We start from the raw sequence: 24,230 nt of genomic DNA on the forward strand, positions 1-24,230 counted from the left end.
ACACACACACACACACACGATAGTGGCTGCAATTAGAGATAATCTGACACTGTGCTGACCAAAATTAAATTGTAATTTAGTATTTTGATTTGTTTATAGGGTCAGACATTTAACGGTGTGACTATTAACTGAAAATTGTTACTTGTTGAATTAAACATAGCGTGTATTTTTATACTAATTATATACAGTTTAAATATGACAAAGAACACACTCCAGTAAATTTTGGTCTTTTCTTTGATTAAAAATTGGAAATAAAAATACATACATATTTACGATAATAAACAATGGGATACAAACACACTAACAGGCTAACATACACTGAAGCGCTGTTAGTATTAAGGCAGAAACCTTATTGATCCCCTTGGGAAACAGTTCAGTTGCGCCCCTGGTTGTTACCTGACTAACATCACAGTTCAGTGCAGGAATCGAACCCGCAACCTGGCGTGTCACTGTTGTTTGGACTTTCTTCCACCTCCCCGCCGGAGCAGTGTGATGTAGAGCCGCAGAAAGGAGTAGCAGACACCCAGCGAAGAATACACGGATGTCGCCAGCAACGGAAGGAACGGAAGCTTCTGTTGCCACGGCGACAGAGGAAAGACTAACTCGCAGCCGATGGCCACCGCAACCAAGCCCGACAGGTAGACCACCTCCAGTGGATGCAGCAGAGACCCCTGAGTGCTGAAATGAGACAAGAGTAGAAACATCACCTACACAAAGCATTGTGCATTCTAAGATATGATATATTTCTGTACTGTCTTGCAGTTATACCTGTACAAATAGGCATGAGGGCCACGCACAAAAACATACAGGATAAAGTCATTCACTGAAAATAAATGGAATATTGTCAGGGGAAAAAAGATTTATTGTAAGTATATGTAAATGTTGTATGTATGTATGTAAAATCTAAATGAAGTTATGTTCTGGGCAAAGACAACTTTAAAAGAATATCATATTTACAAAGAGGAAGAAGAAGAAGAAAAAAAAATTGTGAGTAGTTTAAGAATAAATTCATATGTAAAATGTTTTGTTTCATGAGATTCAATTTATGAGAGATGTAATTATACTAGACTAAAATCTTTAAAAAACATTACACCTTAATTTCACAAGTTCAATATTTTGACCAAAATGTATTTTGATAATTGTGTTGTAGTAATAAAAGAAAAGGTCCTACTAGAATAACTGAAAAGACTAGCCAATTTTATGAGAATACAAATCCCAAAACTATTAGAAAACATGCAATTTTATGAGAATAAAAAGGTATGATTGAATGAGAACAAGATTTGAATTTTAAGGCAAGTAGGTATTTATAATCAAGCAAAATTATGATCCTAAAAATGTACTTCCGTTAAGATGACTTGAGGATTTTGTTATATAAACTTTAGCATAAACTGGATAAACACTAAAATAGAAAATATTTCTAATTAAATCCAATTTATACTGGTAATATTATAACTTTTGTCTCAATATCTAAAAACAGCAACATTGTCATCATCATTGTAGTCGTTTCTTGTACCCTTTTCGGTGTGGTCCTAATGTACCACAAAAGGTATTGTAATTCATAGTTACGATTTCAAAAGATGATTGACTTCCTACCATCACAAAACTTACAAACAATTTTAACTCACGTTGGTATTATTTATAAAAATACACAAATCTCCCACCTGTGGAGTTTCCCCAGGGCAGCGAATGAGAAGATGGTGAACAACATCATCAACGCATATTTGATGGGCAGCTCTGCAAAAGAAAAAGTTGTTTGCATCACCTCAAATCAAACATGGAAGATCTCAGCTGAGCTGCAGTGGATATGTGTGTGTATACACATGCACACACACACACACACACACACACACACTTGTAAGAATTGTCATACTGTCTCGGTCCACGTGTTCCTATGATCCGTGCTCAAACATAAGTCGTTTCATAATTACTGCAACATCGATACTGGTGTTGTTAGCCCATCTATGGCATTTCCATTATGGGTTAACTTAATCCATGTGGATTTTCATAAAACAAAGTTGTGCAGAAATTTTCTTGGTTTCATTTTTAGTTGACAAACTTCAACTTGGCTTATTTTCTGAAGACTTTTTCCCAATCTGCTGCTTGTTGTGAAGTGCACCGCCACCATCTAGCCCGCCATTGCATGTTTTTTCCTCACAAATCAGAGCAAAAAAAAAAAAAACAAAAACAAACAAAAAAAAACAAACAACCAAGCAACAAAACTTGGGTCACTCGTAGGTCAAGGTACCGCTGCACAGATGATGGAATGACAGCTAAAATGGGTCAGACTACATTCAATGTACCTGCCGGAGTGAAGAGCAGCGGGAATAGTGAGTAATGACCCGATGTGCTCAGAAGCAAGAAGATCCCAGCATCCTCACTGCTCTCGACTGCCAACAGACTACGCCAGGGGAAGAAAAAAAAAATATCCACTACATCTTAAAATGACAAACTTGTAATCTACAGTGAAAAATATGGAATCAATGGTGAACCTGAGAGGCAGGATGGCCATGAGGATGGCTTTCTCGTGGACGTGCCAGCCGAACGTGAAGGAGGCGAGCGCGCACAGCACCAGGCAGCGCAGGAACCCGCGAGCCCCCCGAGGACGCCACCAGATGGACGACAACGCCGGCTATCAAGTCGCGCATAAATTTTGAAAGACGTCAAGCGTACGTACTTCAAACTTGGCATCCATTGGAGAAATATACAATTGCCAGAAAGAGCCAATGATCGCTAACCCTTTGATTCATTCTGTGACCAGGTCACTCAAAACACTCACATCTCATGTGTAAGTAAAAAGAACGCAAAGAATTAAAAAGTTTCTGGATCATGATTTATTTCATGCCGCAATCCAATTTTCTGCAAAGCTCCTTCTGGTGTGTCCACCTTGGCCACAGGGAGGCAGTACAACACAGGTATGTGAAGCCTCCACACATGAACAACAGTATTCCTTCTAATAATACCATAAGCAACTCAGGAAGGTATCATTTTTCATAGAGAATACTTTTACCAGTATACATGTGATTAGTGTTATATTTATGTGCTTCTCCCCTGTTTATGTTCCAAAATATATCGCTTGCATTGGTGCTAAGTGAGCACGCTAGCCAAATAATAATAATAATAATAACAGGACTGACCAGGATGGACAGCAGAGTGCAGACGAGAGTGACAGCCGGAGTTACAGAAGGAAGGACCGAGTGCTGGAACTCCTGAACCAAACCTCCAGTCATGGAGGCCGGAGGGAGGGTTGTCTCATTTAGAAGCTTCAAACGAACAGCTGTAAAACACCGCTCATTATTTGCAACAAAAGAATTGGGATTGTTTTTTCCCCCCGCTCTTGTGAAATTAGATGCATATTTGTAAGGGAAATGTTGTAAAATGGGCGGCACAATGGATCAGCTGGTAACGCGTTGGCCTCACAGTTCTGAGATTCCCGGGTTCAATTCTGGACCCGCCTGTGTGGAGTTTGCATGTTCTCCCTGTGCCTGCGTGGGTTTTATCAAGGCACTCACATCCCGAAAACATGAAACATTAATTGGACACTCTAAATTGCCACTAGGTGTGACTGTGAGTGCGACTGTCTCCATGTGCCCTGCATTTGGCAGGCGACCAGTTCAGGGTGTACCCTGCCCGCTGCCCATTGACAGTTGGGATAGGCTCCAGCCCTCCCTGCAACTTTCGTGAGGATAAGCAGCAAAGAAAATCGATTGATGGATGTTGTAAGATGTGTTTGAGAAGATAAATTGTTTCGGAACCATACTTTGTGGTAGAGTTTAATCTATTAATATGGGCAATTATAAATACTTTTAAGGGGTTCCAGCAGTTCACAACAGCAAACAGTAGTGTATTACTGTTATTTCCATCCATCCATCCATCCATTTTCTTTGCCGCTTATCCTCACGAGGTTCGTGGTAGTGCTGGAGCCTATGCCAGCTGTCAACGGGCAGGAGGCGGGGTACACCCTGAACTGGTTGCCAGCCAATTGCAGGCCACAGAGACAAACAGTCACACAATCACACCTAGGGGCAATTTAGAGTGTCCAATTAATGTTGCATCTTTTTGGGATGTGGGAAGAAACCGGAGTGCCTGGAGGAAACCCACGCAGGCATGAGGAGAACCTGCAAACTCCACGCAGGTGGTTCCGGAATTGGATCCGGGCCCTCAGAACTGTAAGGCCAACACTTTACCAGCTGTTCCACCGTGCCGCCGCTGTTATTATTTATAAAATAATGTTTAAAAAATAAATATCCCACCAAATAGATGCCTCCTGCCACCTGCAGTTGAGAGACAAAATGGCTTTCGTTTACATTCTTACCGAAAGTGGCCATGCTTTTATCCAGGACGTTGTAGAGGGCCCACACGTTTGGCGCCCAGTAGGCGTGGCAGAGCCCTCGCCTGAAAGGGAAGAGGCGGGACAGCACCTGAGGAAGTTGACCCTGTCTCACACACAAAACAGTGATTCTTGAGTCAAGCCGTGCATTTTACAGAATTTGTCCTCAATCGGATCATCTCACCAGAACAATGAACGGGCCAAAGGAAAGAGCGCAGACGGCCGCAACGATGCTGCCGAGGGCGAGCAGGCGGACCGGACTGAAACTCCTCCATTTTATGGAGCCATCTGCAGACAAAAAAACAAAAAGTGATTGTGATTATTGATACAGGTAACATGTTTGCTCACTTAACGCATAGGATTGCTATAAACAGTATGAGCTTATTTTTAAGGATTGCAGGTAGAAAATCTGTCGTACCAACGTCGTCCTCCGTAAAGCAGTAGCTCCTCAGAAGGAATATGCCATACGCTGGAGCGACGTACAGGTAGATGTGCTTCAGGTTGAGTAGGACAGCAAAGAGCAGCGCTCCCTGCAGGTGCTGAGACTGCTCAAAACATAAATACGTACGAGGTTCACGTATAGATTTGACCAAGCGAGGGCTTTTCGAGTCATCTTCACCTGCAGGTGCTTGGCGACAGACAGCAGGAAGAAACCAAAGAGGAAGCCGTTGTACTGAAAATGAATGTCTGAGGGAAGACATCAAGGAACCATGACAGCATCAATGAATTTACACGATAGTGATAGTTTCAACGGAGGCCTCGCCGCCAAAAAATTGGCCGATTTTTTTGTTGTTGGTGCAATTGTTGTTGTTTTTTAAAACATTGTTACATACAAACAAATAATTTAAAAAAACATGTTTTCTCAGTTGTCGTCAAACAAATACTAACAATGTACAATTTTACCAGGTATTAAAATCTGCATCCACCTCAATAAACCCGTATCGGTGGCTCCCCAGTAAAGGGTGCCATCATGCCTGACTTCAGATGAGATCTCAGCAGCAGCAAAGGAGGAGCACCCCCAACAATACAAGCTAAGGGAAGACTTTACAGGATGTAACAAGTAACTTTATACCAGTGTCATCATTTTTTTTATGCCTTATAGCAGTTAATTTAAGACTTAATGCCACACTTCTCTGATTTGGTTAAACCACACCTAGTGTGCAACTAGTTTCCTCCCTTGACTAGAGATGTTCAACTTGAAAACTGAAGGGTACGATCAACAATCAGAAGGCCAAAGTTCCAGAGCAGCAGGACGGCAAGGACAAAAGACGGAAGATTAAATATGTTCCGACCACCTCGCCGATTCCGAACACACCTGCAGCACCTGCATACGTGATCCAAAAAAGAATATAACAAGGATGGAGAACTAAACACACAAATACTTAGATTTACACTGGTGGTGGCCATACTCACTCTCTGGCCGCGTAGATGAAAAGCAAGTCAAAGAAGATAACTGAGAGTCTCTGAAAGAGGACGGTGGCAGGACTGGCGTAGTTCAGGTTGTCCACGGCCAACATCTTCTTGTCAAAGTGCCGAGCGACATGGGAAAGGCCGAACTCAAACCACGCAAACAGCGGCGGATAGTCCAGGGTCCACTTGGATGTGTTCTGCAAGGAAGATGAAAAGAAACAAAGACGACCACTTTCAGATATTAACTCCCCAAACCAACATTGAAAATGGGGAAAATGTATGCGTATTAAACTTACCTCATGATACCATCGAGACACTGGCAAGCTGTGTGTGATGGCCAACCAGTTCCTGTGCACCTCAAAGTCTGTCGAGTGACTATATAGATGCAAGTACAGAGTTGGCATAATTAAACAAAACAACAACAAAAACACGGGACATCATAATGTTTTCATTTTATCATTGGTATATGGTCAAACAATATCCTTCCATTCATCCAGTGCTGCTCAAGCCATAATAGTTAAAACAACATAAAATAACCTAATAATAATAATAGTTATTTTATGTCCAGTATTCTTAAGAAATATATGATGACACAAAGGAAAGGATGGTCTCATAGTTATGCATACTCGTGCCAGATTTGCCACTTACGACGGTACCTTCAAATATGGTTTTCAGGATACGAACAGTTGCTTTTAATTTGCTTGTATCAATAGTCTAGTCTACACATTTTCATTCAAATATTTATTGTAATTATTTGGTACAAGGTTACACGTACTAAAACTAAGCAGCAAGAGGTGAAACAACGACATCTCGTGACTATGCGGCAAAATACAACCCATTTAAACACGTCATGCATTAATGTGGAAAATGTATTGGTGTGTATACCAATGTGTCATTGTTTGATAATTAAAAAAATACCTCGACACCCAGCATAAAATCATTATTTTGAAAATCTAAACCATATTGTTGTGGCGTTAGTTTATCATCTTGAGCCATTCAGTCTGTGTTAGCCGGATTCTAACAAGGTGTTTCGGGGGTTGTTTTAGACCAGAGTCTGGCTCGAATCACACTTAAAAGAACACAACATGCCTCGGCTAAAAAAGGTATTCGACTCACTAGGCGTTGATAAAAAGAGCTTTGAGTAGAGAAACCCCCACAGCTAACGCTGGAAACCAAGTCCCTCTATCCACCGTGGCGGCCGCCATGATGGCTCTACCTGATTGTTTGAAGGCAAAACTTTATTGACAGAAAGCGGACACGAACAGTATTGCCAATTTCCGGGTCGTCTTTAGATCAGGAAGTGGTGTACTTCGTCATATTAAGTTTTAGTTCACTTTTAAACTCAAACGAGGGCCGAATGAACACATTGCTGCGGCGCTGTACGCTGCGGCGGCTTCCAAACTTGAGAGGTAAATAAATGAGGAACATATAAACAGACCTTGTGCAGCCCCCTCCATCTTGTCCTTGTCCCCCTCAACTCAAGCTAGTGAAGTTCTATTTGTGTGACAGATGTCCATGTTGGCACCCCGGTGGCGACTTTGGACGTGAGGAAAGTTGAATTAACTCCTCTGGAGCAGCGAAAGCTCGCGTTCGACTCCCATGCCATGGTGACAGAGTTGGCGAGTAGTGGTGAGCATCTACCTAGCAGTTTTGGGACAAGTTGAAAGTCACAATGATGATGATGACAATAAATCAATGTTGCCAATTTACAAACAACAAATCGAGTGCCCTTTTTTTTTTTTTTTTTGTGGGAGACTTCTCATTCAGAAACTCCCACCGGAGAGTGTCCAGACTGCAGATGAATGGCACGTTTACAGCACCACCACTAATTAATTTACTATTTTCCTTTGTATTTTTTCCCCACGCTGATGCAAAAAACACTGATATACCAAAAAAAAAAAAAAATAATTCACTTGCAGTCAGTACTCAACTGCAGATACTGCAGATATATTTCCAAATACACAGAGAAATACAACACAACCCAGGTTTGCATCTCTTTACAACAACCTTATTAAAAAGCAATGAAAGGCGTGGGTTTTCTCCAGGGGTGCTCCAGTTTCCTCCCCCATACCTAAAATGCAATGCAATATTCGGAGACTAAAAATTGCCCTTAAGTGTGATTGTGAAGTGTTGTTTGTTTCTATGTGCTCTCCGGATTGGATGCCAACCAGTTCACGTTTTACCCCTCCTCCTGCCCGGAGATAGCTGGGATAGGCTCCAGGGCTCCTTCTGAGGATAAGCAGCGAGGAAAATGGATGGATAGATGTAGTAAGTTCCTTTTCCTGTTCTGTGATAATCATCACACCCCAGGTTTGGACAAACGCCAGGCGGAGTTGATCGTCTCCGCCCTGGTGACGCTGACTACGGCCAACATGGACATCGTCTACAAGGACATGGTGACTAAGTCGCATCAGGTAAGCGAAAGGGTGACGGCGTCGCCAAGAAGGCGTCACGTAAACTCCCGTGGTAGCTCTGGCTCATTCTTGTCGCAGGAAATCGTCCTCCAGCAGATCATGGCCCACCTGGATGCCATCAGGAAGGACATGGTGATCCTGGAGAAGAGTGACTTTGCCAACCTGCGCTCCGAGAACACGGTACGACTCACAACCAGATGGACACGGCATCAAACGAGCGGTCAACTCGAAACGCTCTCGCTCTCTGTCTTTCAGAAGTTGAAGCGAGAGCTGGAACAGCTGCAAAATCGACTCAATGTGAGCGAGATGATAGATGCGGGCGTGACGTGACAGGGAGCGTGTGGTGTGCGTGAGAGTGATCGAGAGTGGGTGAGTGACTCAGTCAGCGAGTAAATAAACAAAGCGTTTTGTGCTCAGGAGGAGAGTCAGAAAGTCCGAGCGGAAACCAAACTGGACATCAATCTGGAGAGAAGCCGCGTTTCAGACATGGTGAGCGTTTACACGGGCGTGCGTGCGTGTACAGAATTAAACTGAACTCCTTTTGTCCTTCTCAGTTCACAGAACAGGAAAGGAAACTACTGGAGGCGAGCAGAGAGTTCCATCAAAAGGTAAATGCAAATTCAAACTTGTACTAGTGGCGAGTACATCTGCCTCATCGCTATGAAGTTCTGGGTTGGAATTTGTTGTAGCCAAAAATGTCTTTGTTGTATGTTGACGTGCGCTGAAGAGAGCCGAGCTCGAACATGACAACATGGAGACCAGCAAAAAGATGGACCTGAGCGTGGCTTCGCTCAAAACCGTCCTAGAGTCCCTCAAGCTGGAGACCATACGCTATCTTGCAGGTACCATTACTGTTGACCACATGTCATTTTGATGAAATCAAAGTCTGTATTATCAATTTTAGGATTTATTATTCAACATTATAAGATGTGTCTTGTGTTTCAATAGCGACGGTGTTCTCCTGCCTGGCCATCGCTCTGGGGGTTTACCGGCTGTGGAAGTGAAGTGTTGTAAAGCGCGTCGTCGTCATACGGCTCGCAAAGAAGTGCCAGCCTGAACCGCTGCTTTTAAACCTGTATTTGTTTTTAGGTTAAAATGGAAGCTTCTGTTAGAGAATCTGTTTAAAAAAAAAAAATACATCAGGACCATTTAGTGATGTGTAGCACGAGTTTACATACCTTTTTTTTTTAAGGAAAATATGAAGCTCATAGGTTGCCAATCATGACATTTTGAAGTAAAATTCAGGAATTGTTTTTTTGATCTGCAGACAATTGGGCTGAATTGGGTGATGGGGGGGGGGGGAATCATGTGAAGTTATAAAGGGCTACAGCCTTGTGACTCCATTTTGATTGACCAAAGGCTCGGCCCACCACTGAAACTGGTTTGTGTGGCATCGGACCAGAAAATATTTGCTGCAATAAATTATTTCCTCTAACAAAAGTCCAGTTGGGATTGATTCAGTTACCTGAGACAAAATACCCTGGGTGAAATAAAAGTTACAGGTTAAAATGTAAAATCAGTTTGATCCTGCTGTATTTAAATGATGCAAGCACAAGAAAATCTTTAAATTCACCAAACCTTTATTTTGAACTTCAAAAGCAGAACAGTTAAACCAAAGAACAATCACACCCAAAATTTTCTGAACCTTTATTGAAACTCGACAAGAGGAAAAGAAAAAAAAAAAAAACTGCCTCAAAACTTTCCACTGAGCATGGGATCTTCCAAAGGCCAATGGAATTGATGCTTACCTTCATCAAGGCCACAAACAAACCCCGCCGACTGCCCATCATCAAAATCAAATACAGCCTTTTCATTCAAATCACTGGTACGCCAGAGATTCCAAAAATACTTTAATGTATAAATTAAACCATTTACATGTTGAGCCCGAAAAGGAAAGATTTCATTTATCGAAGCAGCAGTGTTGAACCACTCGGCACAAATACCAAAATGTATTCAAGTTAAATTGCCGACCAAACAAAGACTTTTTCCTTCAGAATAAAGAAAAAGTGCATCCGAGAAGCTGCTCATAGTCTCTTCTCTTCTGATTGCACATCTGTTAAAAGTGCCTCATCCTCTTCCTCAATCTTCACCGAATGCTCGCCTTTGTCCTCGCAATCAGCTTCCTGCTTGACTGGGGCGGGGAAGTCACAGGATTGAGAATCCTCATCTTCCTCGGCCTTCATGAAGACACTCAGCGGATGTTCGCTCAGCACCTTGTTGGGCGATGGCGTGACGTCCATGTATGATGATGTCTGCATGGAAGGGGACCGGGAGGTCAGACAACACCAAGCGCCTCAAATTATTATTTTTTTTTAACATGGAAACATCTTTGCTTTTCATACTCACATTTTTATAATCCTCAAAACAGGAAGGATGGAAGTTCTGTGGTTAGAGAGAAAAAGTGGCAGTGTTGAGTCAGCCAATCATTTAATACAACAGGTTTTAACTTTTGAAAAGTTGGGGACGGGGGGGAACTCAATTGTTATGAAATCACACAGATGAAATCAACTTCAACTACAATCAGAATAATGGGACTAAAAAAAAAAAAGGAAAAACTTGAGAAAAGATGTCAACATTCGTATTTAATTTTAGAAACCAAGTTCAAATTGTGTCAGAGTGATCGTGATCCAAAGCATAGCAAAGCATGTGTTAAAACTGAAAAGAAAAACTCCGACACACCTTATCATCAACCCTGATGGCATTCTTGAGGAACCAGTCCTCCTCTTCCTCCACCCAGTACGTCTCGAACGGTTCCTGGCAGATTTCGCACAACTGTGGATGACCAAATTTAAGCATTAGGACTACTGGTTTTCATTTGATTGCTGTATGTTGAACGGACTCTTAGTGTTTTCATTCAAAACTTTGTTAAGGGTAGGTTCACAACAAAATTCACCACCACGGCAACAGAACTTTGCCATAAACCGGGAACCCCAACTGTACTAAAGAAGTGTTCTGTTAGCCACCTCTGCGACTTGGTCTTTGGCAGCCTTGACGCTCTGAAACTCCCTTTCTTTGGCCGCCGCCTGGCTCTTCCGAACCTCCACCTCATTCTCCTTCTCAAAGAAGAGGCTCTTGGCTCGCTCCTCCAGGTCGGCGATTTCTTCAAACTCGATCCAATCCTGGGAAAGATAGAGACAGAGAGAGTGAGGAAAAAAAAAAATAAAAAATAAAACCAAGCTGTCAATATGATACCTTACACTTTGCAACTGAAAGGCTAATAAAGAAAGTGCCTGGTTTCTTACCATAAGGCCGTAATACCAGCGGCGGTGCGTTATCTTTTTGCCAGCTACCTTGCCGGCATGGTTCTGCCTGAAGTGCCAATCCAGGTGGTCGGCGTACAGGTCTGTCTGCGCAATGGTGAACCTCATGCTGCAAAGGCAGCACTGGTTCCCCGAATACAGCTTGGTCACCACACTCTCATAACGTCTGACAGACAGGGGGGAGACAAAGCGCGATTTAAGCATAAGAGATGACAAATGTGAACGCTACTTTCTGTTATTTAATCAATTGTAAATAAGGGAGAACACACCACACATTTTTGGATTAATCTATATTATTATTACCATTCTGGGAAACTACCAAATATTCTTGTTTGTGAGCAAATGTCAAAAAAAAAAGCTCACTGTTTCATGTCATCAATCTTGAAGTTGGTGAGGTCGGGGAAATCGTCCTCCAACTCCTCGTCTTCTTCCTCCTCTGGAGGAGGTACCTCTGGTGCCGATGAAGAGGGCAACTCTAGACCCCAAAACAAAAACCCTCAACTTTAATAAAATCGCATTTTTCACTGAAAGACTCATCAAAATGTGACAAAGAGACAGACTGACCGTTGGTGGGGGCTGTCGTGTCCTGCTGGGACCCTTTTATGATGCCAGTGGAGATGAGTTTGGAGAGCAAGTCGTTCACGTCAACCTGACTGAAGTGGTTTTCTGCGGGGGGCATTTGGGGCGCTGCAGGGAAACAAAAACGTCACCTTTTCAAAACATCACGAGACGTTATTCATGACTATTTTGATCATAAACTACAATCTTCAACAATTTGATCAGTGATATCAGTATCTGCCACTAATGAGCATTTTATTTATTTATTTTTTTTTGAACACTGATCTGTCCCAAAAATCCTCCAAGTATAAAGCCTAATCTCAACACGACTGATAGGAGGCAGTACGATCTTACCTTGCTGTCCAAAAGGCGCTGGGTTCTGAGGCAGATATGGTTGGTTCAAGTTCAAAACGTTGACCTGAGGACACAAACAAGCGACATGAAATTGAGATAAGTGAATATAAAGTACAAATGTAAAATAAGTACTCTGAAGCCCTGCCTAATTCACAAGGAACCTATCCTCTGCTATTCACTGGAAAAAAAAAAAAAAAAAAAAAAATGTGCCGAATGTTACCCTGAGATGTCACAAGATGGGACCAAACACCTCTTTGAATATCTGTCTTGTCTATTGTAACAACCCGAGACCACAACAAATCTTGGGCATTGTGAATATTCTGCTGCGGTTCAATGTCCCCCACAGTGTCGAGCCGCTCTTTTTGACCGGCAATATGGCGCCGTGAAAATGGTGATGTAACGTGCACGAGCTCTATTGGCACTGCCCCCTGCCTCTGGGAGCAGCGAAAATGTTTAAGTGATCAAAAGCCCCCAAAAAGCTTTGTCTCAAGTATAAATGTCACATGATGGTGGAAAAGCACAAATATGGTGTAAACAAAACTCAGTTCAATATAGTTTCCTGGACCCAAGACACCAGCAAATGTTTGTCTAAATGAAACTTCCCAACTCACTTCAGAATAGTTGCTTGGCACAAAAGATGGCAGCAAGGCAGTACTTTAGTTTGAATAAAGCTACTTACCAAATTCACTTATGCGTAGTTCCTGGGTACCAGCATGCTACAGCAAGTAATATTTTTGTTGCACTCACCGGCTGCTGCATGTTGATGGAAGCCACTGTGCTGTTGAAGAAGGCGTCGGCACCCGCGTGGCTGAATGGAGGACCGGGCAGGATGTTGAAGTTGGTCTGCATGTTTGACGCCATCGGCCCCGGGTGGAATTGAGGGTTGAGTGGCTCCGGGAAAAGGTGTGGGGCCATAGTGAAGTTTTGCGGTGGTTGAAGGGTGTTGTCGTACATAGGAGGGGGCATTGGTCGCATGGGTATGCTGAGTTGAGGCGCAAACTTGGGGGGACCCTGCTGACCAGGTGGGCCATCAAAGTGTGGACCCTGAGGAGGTATATCAAATCGGGGTCCCAGCTGGCCAGGCCCCTCAAAACATAGTGGACCAACAGACCCTTCCAACTGCAATGCAGGATTCTCAAAGGGCATTAGTTGCTGCTGCTGGAAACCAACTGATGAAGGACCGGGCCCCTGGTTGTTGTTAAAGCACGGGCCTGAGTTGTCAAAGTGGCCAGGACCCGGTCCGTCAAAGTGGCCAGGACCCGGTCCGTCAAAGTGCCCAGGACCCGGTCCGTCAAAGTGCCCAGGACCCGGTCCGTCAAAGTGCCCAGGACCCGGTCCGTCAAAGTGCCCAGGACCCGGTCCGTCAAACCTTGGGACAACTTGTGGGACGGAAGGACCGTCAAAATTACCCATATTGTCTGTGCATATCAATGGCCCCTGAGGAATGTGTGGTCCATTAAACCTCTCTGCCATGTTGTGATGAGGGGGTCTGCCTTGAGGACCCTCAAAGTGGGACGGCTCATTATACCAGCCTGGAGGGTTTGGCCCAGACGGGGCCATGTGTCCCGGAGCGTCAAACCGGCACGTTGTGGGCCCTCCGTTGTGCGGAGGAGTGTGTCCTGGGGAATTACTTGTCTGATGAATATTAGACAATAGTGCCCCAAGCATGGGCCCTTGGAGGATGGATTGAGGAGCAAGAGGTGCGACAGATGGGAGTGGCCCATCATCTGAGTGTACGCTGTTGGGGCTCTCGAATCGCGGAACGGGGCTCATGTCAGTCATTTCCTGCTGGTGGAGGGGCGATAGTCGTTCACGCTCAAACATGGGGATGGGAGTTTCCAAAGCAGATGGGCTCGGACAGTTCCTGAGAACTGGGGCGCCGGAGGGGGGGAGTCCGTCCAGACGCCGAGGGTCAGGATGTCTCGAGTCTGCCGATGGGATGAACCGCCGCGGAGCATCGTAGCCGCTTTTCTGCTCCTCACGTTGACGCTCAGTCAAGGGGGAGTTCCATTCTCTCTCACCTGGAAATAAATATTTAGGAAAACATTAAACATTGCATCAGATGTTACACAAATTGTTTTTTGTCACTCTGCCACCCCTCCCCCAACTCCCTTTAAAAAATAATAAAAATGATTCAAACAGCCCAACCTTCAACATATTCTGCTTATTCAGGACATCTAGAAAAACCTTTCTCAAAATTTTCTATTTTCCAAAAATTCCTGCACCTACATTTTCCATCAAAAAATTCAAACCAAACTTTTGACATGTTTAGGTCATTCAAGACATTTTGAGAACAATTTTTCAGCATTATGCATTTTCCGTGACATACATTTTACAATTGTACCTAGTCATTCAACATTTCAACTGATTGAACCCATTCTAAATTCCAAATGTTTAACTTATTCAAGTTCTTAGTAGTTCTCAACTGATTCAAACCACTCTAAATTGTTCTGCTGACGAGGACAATTATTTGCAGTTTCCATACAGTGGTTAGCATTTTGCTGTACATTAGCAAGTCAACTGTTTGCCTTTCAACATGGTAGCAATTTTATAATATTAGTTAAAGTTTTTTTTTTTTTTTTTTTTTTTAAATCAAATTCTATAGTAGTACATTTCAATTGAAATTCTTCACCATTTAAGTTTAGGGTTGCAACTAATCAAACAGCAGTCCCCCAATACAATGTGATGCAATCCATGTTGTATACTCACTAGTCTCTCTTGGGTCAGCCCTCCTCCTGAAGCGAAGGCCTGGCAAAGATTTCAGTGCAGGGAACTCTTTTCCATGGTTGTACTCCTCTACCATGGGGGCGAGCGGAGGTCTGGATTCCTCATGGTCTACGGTTCTCCTCTCACCTGTCAACAAATAAACCATTTAAGAACGATACATTCAGAATATTATGCCTCCTGGTTTCTTGTTAGCAGTCCCTCACCCTGCTCATGTGGCGCCCGGCCTGCCCCCTCACATTCTTCCGAACCTTCCCAGCCTTCTCCGGTGGAACGGTGTGCCACTTGTGTCTTCTTCAGCTTGGACTTGTGCTCAAAGTAGGTCAATTGAGCCGCGTCCATGGGCTCAGGAGGCGCGGACAGCAACGTCTTCTTTGGAGGGAAACTGGAAGCAGTGTTCCAACTCTCTGGGCGCTGTTGCTTCTCCTCCTGATACTGGAAGAAGTTCTTGATCTTGTGGGCCATGTTCAGGAAGTCCTCCTGCGAAATCTCACCACTCTCCAGGCTCTTGCTCGCCTGTATATATAAAAAAAACTAGTCATGAATAAATTCAACTAATAATTACAACGAACCCTGTTTTTTATGTTCATAATGTTCTAAGATAAGTTTCACCAGCAGTTTTGAGGCTATATGTCCTGGTGTATTGTTTGTGGAAGTAAAAAGAGTTCAAATCTCTGATATTTTAAGACATACCCTTCTGAGCAGGTCTTTCTTGGATGCAGAGTTCAGAGCTTCAGGTATCTGGAGGTTGGCATCCACACTTAGTCGATGTTTTGGGGTACGCGGGGTGGTGGGACGTGTTGGTGTGTTGTAGGATTTATGCCTCTGGGGTCCTAGCTTTGTTTGAGAGTCTCCTGGTTTACTGAAAGTGCAAAGTTACAACTTTTTATCATAGTAAAAAAAAATTTTAAAAAAATGGTATAGGTGTCCTATAAATCACCATTTATATGAGACATATTACATACTTATATGGTTCTAACATGTATTTCCTTATACTTCAGATAACTCAAAGAATGCAATTGAATAAAGAGTAACAAATTTAAATCATCCTGCAATTGTGTGGTTGCAAGTGCATTTTAAAGAAAACATGGGACACAAGTATAACACACACACACGACACTGGCAAAATTTTGTCAAATAAAAGAAAAAAAAAAAGCGTTTTGGATTCAGCAAGATGTGGTCAAAGACGTACAGTCAGCATATTGTAGAAGCAGTATACTAAATAAAAATGGTTTACATCAATATACATTCATTTTTCTTATGTATGGAGACTAATGGGATACCCTGTACATCTCTAAGGGCCACCAACTGTCTAAAGCGTAACAGTAGAGCTGACAATGTAAGGGATGAATATGAAGCATTAATAACATGAGTGACTCACTGTTTGTTCTCATCCCAGCCACTTCTCCAGCGGGGAAGAGCATCTTTGGCCTGGTTGCTCCCTCCGTCGTGGCTCCGTGGAGAATCTCTGGACTTGGATCGGCGGTCATCTGCTGGCGTCTTTGAGCGCCTGCTCTCTACTTGGTTCTTCTTTGATGCCAGCCGGTCATCCCGCGCGTTCTTACCGTGGGGCGTTTCATCACCCCTGGCCCGCCGGGGTTTCCCCGCCTTGCGCGATGGGGATGGTGACAGGGAGGAGCTCCTGGTTCTGCTCTTGGGCGACCTCCTGTCTTTCCTCTTTGGAGAGGACGCAGGAGACCGCGATCTGGAGCGAGAGCGTTTCCTAGCATGCGTCCGGGCGTTGCCGCCGACTTTCTCGGCAGATGCGCCGCGCTCATGTTTGGTCACCAAGCCGTTCTGCAATCTTCCTCTGTAGGCCTTTGGAAGCTCGGTTCCCCGCACCGACTCATCTCGCTTGTCATTGCTTCTTTTCTTCTCTTTTTGCCCATCATCTTTGTCTTCTCCAGCCTTGTCCAGGGCACGCTTCTTCACCTGGGGTTCTTTCTTTGTGTTGTCTGCAGACTTCTGGTCAGCCTCAGTAAGCTTGCTTTTGCTCTGGATGTTTTTAGTCAACGGAGACTTAATGTTGGGCTTGTCATCCTTTTTCGGGATCCGGGGCTTCTCTGATGCCCGTTTCTCTGGTGCAATAACAGGGGCTACCATTGTGGGAGGGGCTTCCTTTTTCCCAGCAGGGTGCTCTTTGCCTTTAGACGGTCCTGGGGGTGGAACGCGGTTTAGACGCGGGTCTCTAGTGGGCAGCTTGGGTTCAGTCTGAGGCTGAGGAGTAATCACTTGTCGGACGACGGGAGTGGGCTGGCCGACTGGTTTCGGGGTTGGCATGGGAGGTACTGGGGTTGGCATTAGCAAGGAAAATCCTCCTGCCTGCAAGAAAAAAAAAACACCCGTGTATTGGAAATAATTTAGACTGATCAACAAAGGCAGTAAAGACTCTTAACAAATAGTCCTTGAAAATTTGGTGAATTTCAAAAACCAAACATTTCTCTAAATAAGGGCTGGAAATCTACTACAACCCGAGGAATCCCTGCAATGTTCTTGGACTTAGAACTTCATTAAAAAAAAAAAAAAAGTTAAAATGTAACCACTTTGATCCAAATAATTTACATCATACTTAAAAGAAATGCTTGTTTACGTTACAGATATACCAAACATTACATATTTTCAACTCGGGCGATTTCGGCATTTAACTTAAAAAAACAACTGAATACTGGTAATACACTGTGCAAAACACCAGAATTGCAAATTAAAATTTGGGAGAATCCAACTTGTTTGCCCTACCAGCTGTGCTTTGGTCTGCTCCAGTTCCAGTTCAATTTTCTTCTGCTGAAGTTCAAGAAGTTGCTTCTGTTTGGCCAGCAGCTGCTGTCGGATGAGCTGCTCTTGGTTCAGGCTGGACTGAATTACCTGCGGCGGCGGTGGCGGTTGTGAAGGGGTAGGCCGTGGAGATGGGGCCTCCTCAGACTGAAGTCCAGCAACCAGGCATAAAATGGACAGAAATTAAACTTTGAGAGACCATTAAGTTGACTCCCTCCAGGTACGATGAGGCCTTTACTTTTCCAACAGAACAAATTATCTTCCTACACACCTGTTTTAAAAACTTTGGGTTGACATGGATGCTGGCATTGACTGTTGGCGGCAGAGGCTTGATGGGCCACGCCGGGTCCACAGAGTTGACTCGTACGTCTAGCGCGTACAGTTTCTTCAGAGGGAACACTTCGTCCCATGTTGATCGCAACTTGAACAAACTCTTTCTAGTGTTCTCATCCACCTACAAACAAAGGATATTGCTTGGTCCAGCTACTCGCAGAGAAAATGTGAGCTCATTCACAACGCAATGATTGAAAATGGTTGATAGCTGAATCCCACCAATAACAACAAAGCACAATCTCTAAAAGACTACAAATTAAAGCAAGAAACGAGTGTGGCCGCTACAAGTGATTCAGTTTTTTTTAAAAAATGCAAAAAGGTATCAAGAAGAACTTTACCTTTTCAAACACACATATAAATGAAGTGATTAGGTTTTTAGCAAACACTGCAAGGTACTCTCCTCCAACATTCTTCACTATGGAATCCACTAAGTACAAAACTGGAAGCTTCTCGACTGCTGGGGCCTAGAGCGAGAGAACTTGACAAGTTTAGAACACAACAGGGGTTAAAAACATTTCAGTACTGCAGATAAATGTATAACAGAAGCAAAAGGGCCTCTAAAGTCTTTAGTAGGCGAGTAACACAGAAGTCCATATGTGGGGGGGGGGGGAAAGACCCAAATTTGAAGCATCCTCATTTAAAAAAAAAAAAAAAAAGAAAAAAAAGAAGCATCCTCTCCCAAGTATCAGCAAAAAAAAAAATTAACTGAGAAAAAAAAAGTCCAGTCCTTCAGAGCCAGTTTACCTCCAGAGAGGGTTTTTCCCCACTCTCTGTACTTTACCCTCATGACACGTCAGTCTTCAGCTCAGTACCCAATGGCTTGTTGTCACTTTGGTTTGCAGTCATTTTGTAAATGTGGGGAACAATGACCCTTTAACAACAGTTCTTTTTATTTTCAGAGGACTTTTAAAGCAGTTGCTTTTAAACTGCGGTGACTCAAGTCTGTGACTTAACCATGCAGCATCTGTGGATTTTTTTCCTTTTTTTTTTAAACCCTCCCCAGACAGCCGACCCGGGTCAGGCTCAACTTTGTCATTAAAAGAAATAAGACTTGCAGCAATAAATTACACTTGGAAATAAAAAGACAAAAAGCACATTTCACATTTTTTATTATTAAACATTTTTAGCCAGTCAAGAACAGTTTCAAATTTCACTCCCGGATAAAAGCAGAAGAAACGAGATCGAAATCAACTTGTTTCGTCATGCATCAAAATGCAAACAATGAGCACTAAGGGACACTACTGGCTAGAATTTACTTAATTAAAAGGCCACATCTGTTGTCCTGCTACTGTTTCAACTCCATTCATTTCTGCTGAACTGATGGAGAGGACAAAAAAATATATATGGCCCAACAACTACACAGGCAAAGCAAAAATCCACCATGGAAAAAAAACCCCAGCTACTGTAACACTAAGATTTAACTAACTCGCATTAAGTAATCATTACTTGCACTGTGCTGAAGGTCAAAACTATTCCAACTGGAAGTCACATGCTAAAAAACAAATTGACCCCTAGTTTTTTTAGTTATCAGTACCTTGGAAAACACCGCTTCTAAGTAAGGTAGCAAACAGATGCTGTACATGATACGCTTGTGAATATTTTATTAGTTATTACTAATGTTAAATTGTACTGGCACGATACGTCATGACACAAGCTATGCCTCTTAACCTCAGAAACTACTCAATTTAAAAATTAGCGCAAATTACATATCAGGACGAAAATTGAGTGGAACACTATATTCCCAAAAGTATTCAGTGACGTGTTTTGACTTGCGTTTAAACAAGTGCTATTTCTTTTTAGAATTACCACTATTTAATATGACGTCCATCCACACTTTCCAGGTATACCAGCTTCAACTCCTTTGGGAAGATGCCACACAAGCTTTAGGTGTTTATAAGAATTGTGACCACTCTTCCAGAAGCACATTTGTGAGGTCACATACTGACGTTGATAGGCCCTATCAAGGGCCTGGCTGTCACGGCAACCACAGGGTGTTAGGACTTCTTTCGGATTGAGGTTAGGTCATGACAAATGTGTTTCTGGAAGAACTGTCAAAAATCCCAATAAACACAATGGTTAACAATGTTGAACTTTTAAAGCTGCAAAGTGGAGACTGATGTCACATGAAAAGCTACAAATAATGTCACGCAAGTTCATATAAGTATAATTAAACAATCACACTGACAATTAAATGAATACATTTTACAATATCGTATTCGTAAAACACGATTTAAAATGGCTACTCCTAAATTACTTCTTGATGTTACTGAGGCCTCTAACAAATGAGTGGAGGCTACTAAACTCGGCCAAAAGGACACGCTAGGTCAAAAAACGGGGATCCACAAAATACACTTAATATACTTAAAACAGGCTTTATCTCTCTGTTTATTATTATTCCACAAAGCACAGCAACTTCCTGCTCGACGGAGTTTTTAAATAGACCTCTAAATGTTTAACAATGACTGGTAAAAAATCGGCCTTGAGTGTTACGTGAACGAACATAAGGACGTTAATTGTCACTAGTAGATACAATTACTGTCGAGAATTTGTAAAAATATACATTTTTTTAATGGTGGAGTTTGCGTCACTTGTGAAACACGAAGGAATTCAGACGAGCTTCGATGAACTTCATGTGACAATGTATTGTATAAGTAAAATTTTACTTTTGAAAATGAACTACAGATGAAATAAATGAAGTGCACTTTCGCGTTATAAAGAACGTAACCAAGCTAATGTGAAGCGACATGTTGTGGGTTAACTAACTCGCGCCGCCATGTTATAGTTAGCACGCCGCTAGCACACATCGACAAAAACAATCGGACATGATTTGAAACAAAAAAGAATATTCTTATCATAAAAACCTTGCTTATTTGTGCTTCAATTATCGCGACGATATCCTTGGCGAAGTTGACGTTTTCCTCGGCCAGAATGGTCAGCATGTTGATGTGCGGCTTGCTGTTGAACGTCAGGTCTTCCAGCGAGGACTGATACTCTTGGCAGGCATCTTCCCTCGCCGCGATGTCGTCCATCTTCGAGCAGGGCAAACCTACACCCAATTTGTTGCCAGCGGATGCATTGAGCAGAAGGCAGTCCATTAACTCGTACAGCGAGCCGATTTTGTCGTGTAACCTCTCACTGGTGGGTTTCAAATCGCTTACGTTGTCGAGCAGCGTCCGCAAGGCCCTCTTCGCCCCGCTTACGCCGACAACAAAATGGCGATTCGGACGAAAGGCCTTTTTACGTCACCACACACGAAAAGCATCCGCACGTTTCCATTGGCTCGTTTCATTTAAACGGAAGCAAATGTTTGATTATCATTGGCTCCTTCTCAATGATAGACAGAAGGACTAGTCAATCAGAGTTGGCCAAAGAGGTGCGAGGTCGTTAATTACGTAACTTGCTTGCGTAGACGCGACGTTAAAGTAAAAAATATGTTCGACCCAGTAATGGAGGAAACAATCAATCGAAATATTGTACATTATTGCTGAAAGAATACGTGTATCGTTTTAAAATGCGGTAGTTGTGAAGACTACACTTGTTGCCCTAACTAGTCATGCATTATGACTACGTTTGAAACAACACGAACGGCTGTTTGCTAACGTTGAATAGCACCCACTTGTTTTCCCTTTAAAATAAAATGGAGACGTTTTACGGAACGGTCCTCACACACATTTAGTAAAGGACGTGATATCACCATCAAGTGCCTTGAGACGCACGCGTCCCCCCCCCCCCAATAAATATATAAATGAATAGCAATCCGAGCTTCTCCGTTGAACTTCATATTATTTGCAGTTATGCTATGCTATAGTCGAAATTCAAATTGGTTAAACTTTAAAAACTATGACAGTCTTGGGAAATGTTTGCATTTTATGACGACATGGTGGACCTCCAAGCAAGATGGCTGCGTACTGTTCATATTAATATAATGACAGCATGACAGTGTAGATGTGTTAAGCTCTAAGTATAGTTTGCAGTTACAAAAAAAAATACACTAAAACTTTTTATCATTTGCAGCATGTCAAAACCGTCTGTATGACATGACAGTAGACTATAATTAAAATAATATTTTGAAAAATGATCCCTCTCTGGCCCAATGTAATGTTTCGAGTTTAATATGAAATATTGTTTTACAACAAGATTAACCAATCAAAAACTCTAGAGACTGTGTCAATCATTTGCTACATACTCAACTGCTTCTCACAAAAGAAAACTATTACACAGTGTTTCCTGCACAGATTATTTGACTCTGGTTTGGAACAAAAGTTAAAAAGGAGGAATTGGACAGTTCTCGATACAAAACAAAGGTAAACACATTCAATGGAGGTGTTCTATGCAGTCAGGGTCCAGCCACCCACAGACATCGTTCTCACTGTGTCTCCCACTGAATTTATCACCTCTTTTTACGGCATCAAACCGCCAGCAATGACTAAGAATTGCCTGTTTACTGTAAACGTTCATATGGATGTTCAATTTCGTCAGGGTTGCAGCTTTGGTCAGAGACACGGCGGGCATTAATAAATTAAGGTGAACTCAAATCTTCCCAAGTTGCTTGAAAACTGAATACTTTTTCCTTTAATAATGATGAAAATTAGTGGAAAATTAGTAGAAAGCATTGACCTCACAGTTCTGAAGACCCGGGGTTCAATCCCAGCCCTCCCTGTGTGGAGTTTGCATGTTCTCCCCGTGCCTGCATGGGTTTTCTCCGGGCACTTCGGTTTTCTCCCACATCCCAAAAACATGAAAGATTAATTGGACACTCTAAATTGCCCCTCGGTGCGATTGTGCGTGTGACTGTTTGCCCTGCGATTGCCTGCCAGCCAGTTCATGGTGTACCCCGCCTCCTGGCTGTTGACAGCTAGGATAGGCTCCATCACTCCCCGCGACCCTCGTGAGGATAAGTGGCAAAAGAAAATGGATGGATGATGCAAATTACAAAACAATTGTAAATATTTACATTACCACTCGCCTCTCTTGCAGCCTCCTTTGAAGGCAAGCAAAATTCTGACATCAGAGCGTATCTTAGCGAGGGTATGCATGCAAATTTATGACCACTTCTCATAAGACCTCAATTTCATTATTTTACTGCATTTTCAATTTTCTTGATGACTCAGTGATTATGATGAGGACAAAAAGGCATGTCATTGTGATATTGACCCTTCAAGTTCATTTGCTGTACTGCGTGCAGTCTTTTGTCCTCACAAGTACAAAAATTTTGCACACTATGATCCCTTTTGGCCTAGTAGTATGCATTTAAACCTCACTAGTAAGCAATTGTGCCTGCAGTACTAATGCCCCTGGGCCCAAATAACGGGGATGAGTCACGTAAAAGTACAAAAAAAGGCAGCATGTTCCCTTTAATCAATTTTATTTATTTATTAAAATATGCATAGACACCCCAAATATTATTTATTTTAACTTAATGTACAAATTATATGAGTACCACCAATGCACACGTTTGTACAAAGAATAGATGAAGATGAGGTTTATGTTGCAGTTCAATTATATAGCAATCCAGATGTGGGGAGTGGGACCTACAAGTGTTGGAAGAAAAGGACATTTCCAATTATGTCAAATAGCAGTCACAAACACGGACAGTGCTGATGATGTCATTAAAACAAATAAGTTTATGCACAGAGCCCATGTTTTTGTAGTGTTGTCATGGTGACACAAGTATGGAAAGCCATATGAGCATTTAGCAGATATACTTGAAATCCAGCTTTAGTTCCATTTACACGTATGCACTTCGTCCATGCTAGTTCGTGCTTGAGTATGATAACCATGTCCTAGTGGTAACATTTCACAACTGATTTTGCCTTCCATTACTGCACAACATTACCTCACCCGAGTAGAATTTCTAGTGTGCACTAATAGGGCAACTACATGTTAGTAGTGAGGCAAAACTGTGTTGTAGATGACAACTTCATGCCACTAGTCCAACCAGCAACATTATAAATGTGGGAAAAGGTCAATTTGTGCAGTTTTGCTGCATGAGTAACATGTACAGTACTCGGTATACTAGTGCACCTTAGTCATTCTACTAATGCGCTAAATTGTCTTTCTGGGGGTAAGGATTAAGTG

At 42.6% G+C, this 24,230-nt stretch overlaps 3 protein-coding genes across 5 annotated transcripts; 1 reads left to right on the plus strand and 2 right to left on the minus strand.

The window, feature by feature from the left end:
* Nucleotides 1-216: 216 nt before the first annotated feature.
* Nucleotides 217-7,305, minus strand: alg8 (ALG8 alpha-1,3-glucosyltransferase). Of its 2 annotated transcripts, none has more exons than XM_061803685.1 (13): nt 7,176-7,305; nt 6,034-6,112; nt 5,741-5,934; nt 5,542-5,651; nt 4,947-5,014; nt 4,746-4,872; nt 4,512-4,615; nt 4,313-4,433; nt 3,135-3,274; nt 2,490-2,629; nt 2,301-2,398; nt 1,662-1,734; nt 217-678 (listed from the first exon to the last, which is right to left on the minus strand). In XM_061803685.1, the coding sequence occupies exons 3-13, from the start codon at nt 5,842-5,844 to the stop codon at nt 447-449; spliced, it is 1,317 nt and encodes a 438-aa protein (XP_061659669.1). In that variant the 5' UTR covers nt 5,845-5,934; nt 6,034-6,112; nt 7,176-7,305; the 3' UTR covers nt 217-446. The 2 variants fall into 2 exon arrangements, with proteins under 2 accessions (XP_061659669.1, XP_061659668.1); XM_061803684.1 differs by lacking the exon at nt 7,176-7,305 and adding an exon at nt 6,854-7,001.
* On the plus strand, nt 6,967-9,405 carry ccdc90b (coiled-coil domain containing 90B). Its single transcript, XM_061803692.1, has 9 exons — nt 6,967-7,146; nt 7,247-7,366; nt 8,048-8,151; nt 8,230-8,331; nt 8,407-8,448; nt 8,569-8,640; nt 8,706-8,759; nt 8,879-8,993; nt 9,100-9,405. The coding sequence occupies exons 1-9, from the start codon at nt 7,095-7,097 to the stop codon at nt 9,153-9,155; spliced, it is 717 nt and encodes a 238-aa protein (XP_061659676.1). The 5' UTR covers nt 6,967-7,094; the 3' UTR covers nt 9,156-9,405.
* A 583-nt stretch (nt 9,406-9,988) lies between these two features.
* Nucleotides 9,989-21,387, minus strand: pcf11 (PCF11 cleavage and polyadenylation factor subunit). 2 transcript variants are annotated; one of them, XM_061803677.1, is made up of 18 exons: nt 21,311-21,387; nt 21,014-21,198; nt 18,491-18,616; nt 18,091-18,273; nt 17,784-17,966; nt 16,429-17,369; nt 15,741-15,909; nt 15,254-15,563; nt 15,033-15,176; nt 13,071-14,344; nt 12,324-12,387; nt 11,976-12,098; nt 11,775-11,886; nt 11,394-11,577; nt 11,115-11,270; nt 10,831-10,923; nt 10,498-10,533; nt 9,989-10,403 (listed from the first exon to the last, which is right to left on the minus strand). In XM_061803677.1, the coding sequence occupies exons 2-18, from the start codon at nt 21,179-21,181 to the stop codon at nt 10,176-10,178; spliced, it is 4,494 nt and encodes a 1,497-aa protein (XP_061659661.1). In that variant the 5' UTR covers nt 21,182-21,198; nt 21,311-21,387; the 3' UTR covers nt 9,989-10,175. The 2 variants fall into 2 exon arrangements, with proteins under 2 accessions (XP_061659661.1, XP_061659660.1); XM_061803676.1 differs by having other exon boundaries at nt 21,014-21,377.
* Nucleotides 21,388-24,230: the final 2,843 nt, after the last annotated feature.

This window comes from Syngnathoides biaculeatus, chromosome 18 (assembly GCF_019802595.1).
Source record: "Syngnathoides biaculeatus isolate LvHL_M chromosome 18, ASM1980259v1, whole genome shotgun sequence".
NCBI lineage: Eukaryota > Metazoa > Chordata > Actinopteri > Syngnathiformes > Syngnathidae > Syngnathoides > Syngnathoides biaculeatus.

What these genes read in the sequence shown, in the direction of transcription:
- pcf11 (XM_061803676.1), bottom strand. Translation starts at nt 21,247, where the DNA reads ATGGACTGCCTTCTGCTCAATGCATCCGCTGGCAACAAATTGGGTGTA. An exon ending in AAGATTGATGACATGAAACA is followed by an intron (nt 11,578 to 11,774) that starts GTGAGCTTTTTT and finishes CCTGTCTGTCAG; the next exon opens with ACGTTATGAGAGTGTGGTGA. An exon ending in GCTGGTATTACGGCCTTATG is followed by an intron (nt 11,271 to 11,393) that starts GTAAGAAACCAG and finishes TATCTTTCCCAG; the next exon opens with GATTGGATCGAGTTTGAAGA.
- alg8 (XM_061803684.1), bottom strand. Translation starts at nt 6,942, where the DNA reads ATGGCGGCCGCCACGGTGGATAGAGGGACTTGGTTTCCAGCGTTAGCT. An exon ending in TGGCCTTCTGATTGTTGATC is followed by an intron (nt 5,015 to 5,541) that starts GTACCCTTCAGT and finishes GTCTTCCCTCAG; the next exon opens with ACATTCATTTTCAGTACAAC. An exon ending in ATGGCCATCCTGCCTCTCAG is followed by an intron (nt 2,399 to 2,489) that starts GTTCACCATTGA and finishes CCCCTGGCGTAG; the next exon opens with TCTGTTGGCAGTCGAGAGCA.
- ccdc90b (XM_061803692.1), top strand. Translation starts at nt 7,095, where the DNA reads ATGAACACATTGCTGCGGCGCTGTACGCTGCGGCGGCTTCCAAACTTG. An exon ending in AGCTGCAAAATCGACTCAAT is followed by an intron (nt 8,449 to 8,568) that starts GTGAGCGAGATG and finishes TTTTGTGCTCAG; the next exon opens with GAGGAGAGTCAGAAAGTCCG. An exon ending in GACCATACGCTATCTTGCAG is followed by an intron (nt 8,994 to 9,099) that starts GTACCATTACTG and finishes GTGTTTCAATAG; the next exon opens with CGACGGTGTTCTCCTGCCTG.